Consider the following 10,163-nt stretch of genomic DNA (forward strand, 5'->3'; position numbering starts at 1 on the left):
GGAAAGAGAATTTTTTTATTTTATTTATTTTCCATTTAAAGTTTGTTTTTCTCTTAAAGGTTCGAAAAAATGTTTTTAAATGTTTTTAACTCAAAAACTATTGATATTGCACCAGATATTCTTGCTAAAAACAAGTTTAGATTGAGCTATGAATCTATTATACGAAAAAAAGTATGGAGAATCTGAAATAATCTATACAAACTTTATAATTTGAAGCAAGTTTACCTACCTGGAATTTCACTCGATTGCACCATCATATTATACGTAATCCCATTGTTCAGGCTACTGTACTCTGGTTGATATTGCTGTTCTGTAATTTCGATATTATTGTATACAATATATATGCGAACGGGTTGCAGTGGTTCGGCAATAAGATCGCCGGTCTGCCTCTTCGAAGTGAAAATGATATTGTGCGCGATATATTCCTGAAGAATGTCCGGTAATAAAACATGCTTTTGAGGTGGCAGTATTTTATTTAATTTAGCTTCATAGGACGATGCCAAAGTTTCCTTAATTTGATTTATATCTCTGCAAAAAAATTTACAATAGTTTGTTATAATGTAATCTATCATTATTAGCGTGGATAATTACGAAAGTTTATGTAATGTATCTATACTGACAATGAAATTTGTGTGAACTACGCACACATACATTTATTTCATTATAATTTATTAAAACATTAATATGGGAATAGAAATATTTAAAACATTTGTTTTACAAGTAATTCTCTACATATTGAAATAAGAAAAATATAATGACAATATAACATTAAAATATATAATAAGCTTGTTAAACAATTTATTGAGTTAACTATTTTAAATAAAATATTTAGTTTAATTATATAATAATATAATCGGCAACTTTTTAGTTTATATAAATGAAAAGATCTTGTTATGCGGGAACATGCGTGATCATCAATCTTGACAAGAGTTTAAATAATCTCGACAGGCGATTAATTATATTGGGAATTAAAAATCGAGAACAATGTGAAGAATAGGAATACACTTCCTCTGGCCAATCTTGATATCATGCCAAAGAATATCTTTTATATGTAGTCTAAATTTATAGATTAGATTAAATCAAGATGAATGATATCGATATTCTTTGATCAATACATAAAATCAACGAGATAATTCCCAAGTATTTTCAAAAAATTTCTCTACATGATACGAATCATATTCGTATAAATAGTACAGTCATCTTCTATAAATAAATTAGCACTAGTTTCACTATGTTGTGCTTTGTTTATTAATAGTATAACAATTTGTATGGATATATCTATTTTTTAAATTTCATTAAGGTGGCATACCCGTTTGAAACCTCGAAATATGAGTACATTTTCTAGATTTTTTTGCAGCGCAGCGACTTGATAAAATTTTTAATTTTTTTACGATATTAACACAATATTATTAACTACATAAATAAAAATTTTCAGCTTAAAAAATTTTTTTTTTTTTAAGTTATGGGAATATGTGAGGAGCTTCTCTAAATTTTAGATGGCTGCACGGTATGCATGAAAACGTTTAGATCATAACTGAAATTAAAAATCCAAGTTTTTTTTTTATTAAACATTGTAATAGCTATTTGCTATCCAAGCATTTTTACAAAATTCTAAAAAATAAAAAAATGGCGGTGTGTTGAAAAAAAATATCGGTTTTTTTGAAAAAAAGTCCATCTTTTTTTTATAACAAAAAAATGGGGAATTGGATTAAAAGAAGGCTTCGTTTGCAGATGCGGAATCTTATTAGAAACTTGCATGTAAAATTTGAAATCAATCCGTCGAACGTAGCCCGAGTTTTCATGCACACCGTGCATAAGAACAAATCTGCAAATATTCGCATAACTCCAAAAAAAAAATTTTTTTGGGCTGAAAATTTTTATTTGAGTAGTTAATAATATTATATTAATATTGTAAAAAAATTAAAAATTTTTATCAACTCGTTGCGCTGCACAAAAATCTAAAAAAATATACTCATTTTTCGAGATTTCAAACGCATATGCCCCCTTAACAATAAGATTTACTATATATAACAAACAATTGCATTATGTGAAAACTGTTCTCATTTGTTAATATATTAACAACAATTGAATATTATATGAATTCTCTATGCACCCTTTATACCCATTATGAATTCTTTATGCATTCTTGATGACAAATATTACGAATTATCACTATTCCACAATTGCAACGAATCATCGTTAAAAATTAAATGCTTACTCCTCGTAATTCTCAAAGAACTGCACACACATCATGAGATTGTTTAAAATAAAACTATCAGGATCTCTTGCGATGGTTCTCCTCAATAGCTTCAATTCCACATCTTCATTCTCATCTATCTGTTTGCAGGGTTTGTTAGGTGGTTTAACTGGTTTTGATTTCCAGATTCCCATTTTTTTTTTTCACACAATAATAGAACAAAGTGCACTCTAGAGACGGCCACGTGGCGAGTGTCTCCACGTGAGAAGCGCGTCTTCAGCAACTTAATAATTGGTGCGCACTGTGTACACCACTCAGATTCACTATAGATCACTTAGATTCATTATACCAACACTTTCTCATCTTAATTTCAAGGTCAGCGATAGCGAGAAAACGGCATTATGTGTGCATGCGTAAGAACACGTTGATGACCGGTGAGACAGTAGTTCTCTCGCGGGGTGGTGATGTCGATAAATAGCTATCTCGGGCGTTATCGCAGTTTTTAATCAACGGCTTACTATCGGATATCGACAAATAGGCCGTCCTAAAATACTTGTGAAAAATCGCATCGGTGTCGATACGATAAAGCTTTGATATTTCACCGGCCTTGCCAGTGTTTAACACTTTCTTATCATCATGGGCCGGCATATATAATTACAAGGACAATATATTAGTCATGAATTATTTTCATTAATAATCCCGTTTCTTTTATTTTTATATTAATAATATCGACTAGAACATATATAAGTAATAATTACAAGTTATCATACGCAGATATGTATTGTCTCTTGAAACACAATCAAATTTTTATATTATTTCCTAGAATTATAGTAATGTACGCGAGTAACGAGTTTAATTCATCTTTTGTAACATCACGTATAGCAATACGTGAATAAAAATGCGATTATTATCTAATTTGTGCTAAATTTCTGTGTTAAACTCCTACCAGAATAACTTGACAAATTGCAGAATAATTAATTCTGGAGCAATATAATGCACAATTGCAAATAGATATTGTTTTTACATATACCTTTAATCATTTTCAGGGGAAAATAATTCTACTCTATCTAATAATCATCTACTTTTGGCAGATAAAAAGAATATATAAAAAATATAGCGTTATATATATATGCTTTAAAGATTATCTCATACGTTTATTACAATTTATGAGTGTTCTTAATTATAAGCGATTATCTCAGCTTTTTTGCTGTTATATCTTATCATGAATTTCTGCAATGCAGGTAGAATTAGTGGAATGGACGTTTGAAAATATCGCCATGAACGAGGATTCTAGTCCGAGCGAACATTTTGCTGACTTGTTGTCAAAAAAGGAATTTGATCTTGTGATTAATCTGTCAAAAAACGGTGGTGTTTCCGAATGTACGACACATGGTTATCGAACGAGAAGGCTAGCAATCGATTATTCTGTACCTTTAATTAGGGATGTTAAATGTGCGAAGCTTCTGGTCGAGGTAAGTATTTAAATTTGAACCTGCAAAAATATTAAATATAAAATTGTATGTGTAAGTATTAAATAAATATGTATAAACGATAAATTTTAGCTACCAAATATATTTCAAAAAATGAAATTCGATTAAACATAATGATTAAAATTAGCTTAGGTAACCGTTACCTCCTTCTAACCATTACTACATTCTATATCACTCTTACGTCAGTGATCAAAGATCATTTTTGATAAATAAGATTGTATTACTCATTCTTGCTTGTATAATTTGGCTCACATTGTAGATAAGGTATATTAAGTACAAAATTTACGCTGTCAGAAATTACATATTTTAAGATTATATTAATAGAACATCTCTCAATTTTTATTTATACACAAAACGCAAAATATCATTGTTTCTACAACAGAAAAAAACATTTTATAACTAAAAATAAAAATTTATTCCCAATCTATATCTAATATTCTTATATGTTGATATTTCAAAAACATCTATTGGGGTTTTCTGTTATAAAAATGCAATATATACATAATATATACCATCTTTTATTGCCATTAAAATTTAACTAATCATATTACGCTCTAATCATATCGTAATAAAATTACGACAGGCGCGCACAAATTTTATTTAAACAAATGTAATATTTCTATTAAAAGTTCTGTATACAAAATAGTAATAATAATTGTTTCAAAATTATTGATAATTTCTTTAATCTTTATTGATAACATTCCTTTTATTTAAACAGCTAAAAAGATAATTAGTTTTCTTGACGTGGCGCAACCGCGTTGCAAAATACAGATAACGTTAATTATATGCTCAATTAGTTTTTTGTGATAAGATATTAGAAAAAATAAATATTATTTAAAAGAAAAAATCATTACTTTTATTAAAATTTATTCTAACATAAATTTTTTTTTGTAAAAAATAGATAGATTATGTAATCGTGTAATATAAATATGTACTTATGACAACGTACAATTTTATATATATATATATGTAATCTTTCATCTCTATGTAGGCAATGAGAATGATTGATGGAAAAGCACCGCGGATGAAAACATACATCGATTGTATATCATCACACAGGATGATCAGACTACCCGGCCTCATTGACGTGCATGTACATACTGGAGGCATTACAACGATCTTTGCAATGCCCAATACCAATCCAGCAGTAGTGGACCATCAGACTTTTGCCATTGCCAAAGAAGTAAGAATTTATACATTTTCCAGCAAAATTTATTTTTATATAATATGTGAGAAATTGTTTTATAATTTTTTTACATTGATGTATAAAAAGATTGCAAACACGGTTTCTTTTATATCAAATAAGAAAAGAAATCTCTCTCTCGTAGATATAAATACGCATATGTATATATGTATATTATTTACGAATTATATTATATGCGTTCTTGGTAAAAATACACAATGCACAATAACTAAAGCAATTTTTATAATTAGAATTAAATAGATAAATCTGCATATGTATCTGCTGTATATGTTTTCGCAATTATCCTTTATCGAATGTATAATGTTGAGCATAGTAAAAAAAACATCAAGACTCTTAGTATGCTTGCTAATACCGAGGAAAACATGTATGTGCTAAATTCTGAAACTTTTGAAACTTTTGATTATTTGAAACTTATTTGTCTTATTATGACATAATGTAATTAGACCATCATAAACAAAGCATTTTACTTACAAGTGTTCAAGAATCTGGTTACTAAACTACGAATGGCTAGGATAAGATGACTATAACATGTAAAAAGTATCTCAAAAGGGCAAAAGAAATATTTCTTTCTGTGTTTACGCGATAATTTGAAAATGAACTATCATATACTTACGGGGGCGTTCCGACAGTCTTAGGCGCCCCTACGCTGGAATTTGTTCGCGCGCTCCAACGCGAGGCTGCAAGAGCAAAAAAAATTGTCTCAAAAATTACCGCTTCGTTTCTTTTTTTTTTAAATTTTAATATTTTAATATTTTTTTTCTTTTTCCATGTTTCAATATTTTAATATTTTTTTATATTTTGAAATTGTTGTATATATTTTCCATTTTTATATTTATTTTCACATTATCGAAGGTTAATATATTTTATATCTTTTTCTTAATACGTTTTTTAAAAAGGTAAAATAAAAGCAATTTAAAAAGAGGTACTTTGTCGGGCCTTTGAGCTCGGCAGTGAAAGGGATAACGCACACAAGCGTACATGTAATGCGCAGAGTGCTCTGCGTTATCCCTCCACTGCCGAGCCGGTGAGCCAAGCCAAGACTTCGTTCTGGCATCGTTGCTTACTGTTTACCGCCTTATGTAGTATAGCGTAGGCTATCTCTGAAGCAAATTTTTTTCTTGCTGCCACGCTGCCATTCGATTAAACAAGGTTTTACAAGCGGGCGGCATTGAGCCGGGTAAGGGCGGTCATCGCAGCGGTCAATTTTCAGTCAGTTTTTGGACACTTCAAAAATTACTGGCGCCTAAAATTTTGCGCCCCTACAAATTTTGCGCCCTACCCCATCCGCACGCCCCCGTATACTTATAAAAACTGATCGCTGAAATGACCGAGATGAATTTTTAACATCGTGATATCATATAATAACAATAGCTTAACAAATGATATTTTTATTGTCATATGAACAATAGTAATTTTTTGTATAATTAAAAAACTATTACTATACACATATGTTTATTTATTAGTGCGTGCACAAAAAATAGATATCTTACATAAATAGTTTAAAATTAGTTAGATTTTGCATATTTTTTGCTTATGTAAGAAAAAAACTTTACTTTCTCATCTAAAATTATTAATAGTTTCACAAATTTTTGGAAAATTTTTAATTATGAAGTATTTTAAATAATTTTTGCCATCATAAGATAATTAAATTATTTATATTACTCATACTGTAATAGCGTGCTGCTGCTGGTTCACATTGCGATTATGCCCTCTTCATCGGCGCCTCATCGGACAACTATAATATCATACCAGAAATAGCACCGCACGCTGCCGCTCTGAAAATGTACCTGAACGAAACATTTACGACACTACGTCTCACGGATCTTACTGTTTGGATTAAGGTATAAGAAATATCAAACAGATTGTGTGTGTCAATATATGTGTATATGTGTGTTTGTGTCTAGTTCAAGTCTAGTTTATTTATTAATATAGTGTATGTATTTATGTTTTTCACGTAATATGCGTAATTATCGTAAAATTTATATTAGCAATTGTATAATGTAAAGCTGTTTTTTCTTCTTGTTTTTTTTTTTGCAGCATTTCGAAAACTGGCCTAAAAAATATCCTTTGTGTGTGCATGCGGAAGGACAAACTTTGGCTGCGGTTCTACTGCTGGCGAAATTGCATAATAGGCCGATTCATGTATGTCACGTGGCACGTAAAGAGGAAATAGAAATTATACGCAAAGTTAAGAAAGAAATGGTAAGTATATCAACAACATCTATTAACAAGAGAAACAAACCTAACTAAATTATAAAATCAAAGTACTTGTATAAAAAATATATAACAAACAGCAATAATTGGGATAATAATTGTAATAAAAATGAGTAATAAAATTAAAAGTTAATTTTTTTAATGTGATTATAAATTTTATGTTTAAAATTAAAAACAATTTTAATTTATATTTTAAAAATTATTTTTGGATTTTAAATGATAAAGTATTTCCCTAAAGATATCAATCATTTATATATTGCATATATATTCTTGCAGGGATTGGCAGTTACGTGCGAGGTATGCCCGCATCATTTATTCCTTTGCCAAGATGACTTGGATCTGATAGGCAGCAAAAAAGGTCAGGTAAGACCTATTCTAGGAACAAAAGAGGACCAACAGGCTCTTTGGAAGAATTTGGATGTTATTGATTGTTTTGCAACCGATCATGGTACGTAAAGATTTTTTCACTATTTCTCTAATTTTGATTGTAACTATAATTACGTGACACAAATTGTACTTTTTAAATTTAAATTTGCACTATAATTTAAAAGTAAAATAAAAACATCAATATCTTGAAATGATAATAATCAACATTATTCTATAACTCAAAGATAAAAAAATGAATGTTTCATGTTCATATAACACCTACTTTATTTTGCTTTTAAGACATACAAGAATATTCCTTTTGTTCTGAGGTATTGATATTATATCGGATACTTGCATTTATTTAGAAATAATAAGCAATTAGTGTTCTGATAAAAATGAATGTTTTGATAATTTACAAAATTATTGCTTATGTATGTGTGTCATTTATTCAATTGAAAAAGATAGGTAATTTTTAACTAGAAATGAGATGTATAATTTACATCTTTGTTTTGATATGCCGATTTGTATTTAAGCTCCACATACTGTGCAAGAAAAGACTTCCGAGAAACCACCGCCAGGATTTCCCGGATTGGAAACAATGCTACCGTTGTTACTTAATAGTGTGCATGAAGAAAGATTGACTATGGAGGTATTTACTTTTCAAGTGTATTGTAAAACTTTTAACTACGCTTGGCTGACGTAACGAATAAAGAATGTTGATAAGCATTTTGCTCTCGATAACAAACGCGGCTGTTATATATACGTCATTCTCTGATTTGGAGATAAATTTTTATATTTAACATGATGTAATAAGAGAGATGTCTAAAATAAGCTTGTTGTAAAGAAAAAAATCCTTCGATTAAATTTTATGAAAATTGACATATTATTGTCATAATTTTTTTATTTGGGGATTACTTATGTTCTAATTTTACGTAATAAATCGAAACTTAGAAGTATTTTGTCAGAAATTCATTTTGTGTTCTTGATGAGATTTTAAAAGAAACTTTCTAATTAAGATATTACAAAATTAATATACTTTAACAGTGTCTAATATAAAAATTTTATTTCCTCTTTATGCTCTTTGTGACGTTGAACTATGTAAATTGTTAACAAAAAATAATTTTTTTAAATTTTGTTTAGATACAATTGCGTATTTGTTACGCAATCATCCATTACAGATGAGCGTTATTTTCTGATGAATCTTTTATTCATATTGTACAAAGATTTATTTGTGGTACTGATGATAAAAATGGGAAAATCTCTCTTGTTAATCACTACATGTTAAATTTATAGTTTCAATATCGTAAATTTACTTTTATTAAAATAATATTTTTGTAGTTTACGATAAGATAAGAATATTTATAAACTCTCTCTCTCTCTCTCTCTCTCTCTCTCTCTCTCTCTCTCTCTCTCTTCAGCAGAAAATTATGTAATAGTTAAAATAAGTATATAAAAATATTGAATCACTATAAAAATTGTTGTATTTTTTTATTACGCAGGGACTAATTGACAGATTATATCGAAACCCCAAAAGAATCTTTTCTATTCCTGATCAGCGTAACACATATGTCGAGGTCGATCTAGATGACGAATGGATCATTCCGGAAGCAATGCCATTTAGCAAATCAAAATGGACGCCTTTTGCTGGTATGAAGGTTCGCGGTTCAGTGCATAGAGTAGTCTTGAGAGACGAGGTTGCTTACATCGATGGAAAAGTTTTGGTAAATCCTGGATTCGGGCAAAACATTAGGGATATACAATACAAGACAAAAGTTCCACCGATACATCACATACCGATGACATCCGGTCAATCTACAGATGCCATCTGTAAACCACTATCGGACGGTCTTTTATCGCCAAATCATGAAAAATCTAACGTAGATGCTGATTGGTATGAGGAGGAACAAATTGGTACGATAATGATAAAAGAATTGTTACTCGCTAATGAATAATATAAAAAAATCTCTTGAAAGAGTTTTAATATATATATATTATTACATTTCTAAAATTAATTCTCTATTAGTAAAAATTTATCTTGTCTAGTTACAATGAAATATTCCAATTGATATATTTATTTTTTATGAGACCGAATATACACACACATTACGCATACATATACATATAATATTGTGTATGTAGAATAACGTTAAGATATAGCAACATTTTTAAACCAAGTAAAATTTATATATAAGAGAGTAAATGCATATATTATTTTTCGCATTGCATGCCTTGTCACTGTAAAAATAAAACAATTTATAGCTTTCTATTATAAACAATGAGATATAATGCAAAATTATAAATTTATTTTCCATGTTAGAGTCACATACGCATTTCCCGCAACTGGCATCGCACAAGTCGAATGTACATTTTGCACTAGATAGTGACACAAGAGAACATTCTAAGGTGTTACCCTCTCAAAGGACTAGCTCGCCCTTGCCAATTAGCAATGTTACCAAATGCAAAAGCGACAGTAATTCAAATCTTTTTACGTCTGCTGACGCATCTGTTTCAACCATTCGTGTAAGCAGCAGTCTAATCGGACATCATGTACTTACTGTAGACATATTTAACAAAGATATATTAAAAAATATATTTGAACTGGCGGATACTTTCCAAGGTCGTATTAAAAGAAAGGAACCGACGGACTTTTTAAAGGTAATTAAAAATAATTAAAGATTATAAAAATTTATAA

The 10,163-nt window shown here is 29.4% G+C and overlaps 2 protein-coding genes across 3 annotated transcripts in view; one reads left to right on the forward strand and one right to left on the reverse strand.

Annotated features, from left to right (window-relative positions):
* Positions 1 to 2,842, reverse strand: part of LOC115242941 — a 6,342-nt gene extending 3,500 nt beyond the window's left edge. Inside the window, exons 1-2 of the mRNA XM_029819569.1 lie at positions 2,219 to 2,842; positions 230 to 528 (exon numbers count right to left, since the gene is read on the reverse strand). Of these exons, the coding sequence (XP_029675429.1) occupies positions 230 to 528; positions 2,219 to 2,391 (472 nt within the window). The 5' untranslated portion in view covers positions 2,392 to 2,842. The remainder of the gene's footprint in view (positions 1 to 229; positions 529 to 2,218) is intronic.
* Positions 1 to 10,163, forward strand: part of LOC115242940 (CAD protein) — a 31,011-nt gene that overhangs the window by 13,726 nt on the left and 7,122 nt on the right. For both annotated transcript variants that reach the window (XM_029819567.1, XM_029819568.1), the window contains exons 14-21: positions 3,439 to 3,669; positions 4,679 to 4,870; positions 6,568 to 6,732; positions 6,929 to 7,093; positions 7,382 to 7,553; positions 8,005 to 8,120; positions 8,971 to 9,382; positions 9,789 to 10,126. In XM_029819567.1, the coding sequence (XP_029675427.1) occupies positions 3,439 to 3,669; positions 4,679 to 4,870; positions 6,568 to 6,732; positions 6,929 to 7,093; positions 7,382 to 7,553; positions 8,005 to 8,120; positions 8,971 to 9,382; positions 9,789 to 10,126 (1,791 nt within the window). The remainder of the gene's footprint in view (positions 1 to 3,438; positions 3,670 to 4,678; positions 4,871 to 6,567; positions 6,733 to 6,928; positions 7,094 to 7,381; positions 7,554 to 8,004; positions 8,121 to 8,970; positions 9,383 to 9,788; positions 10,127 to 10,163) is intronic.

This window comes from Formica exsecta, unplaced genomic scaffold, assembly GCF_003651465.1.
Source record: "Formica exsecta isolate Colony F162 unplaced genomic scaffold, ASM365146v1 scaffold66, whole genome shotgun sequence".
Taxonomy (NCBI): Eukaryota; Metazoa; Arthropoda; class Insecta; order Hymenoptera; family Formicidae; genus Formica; species Formica exsecta.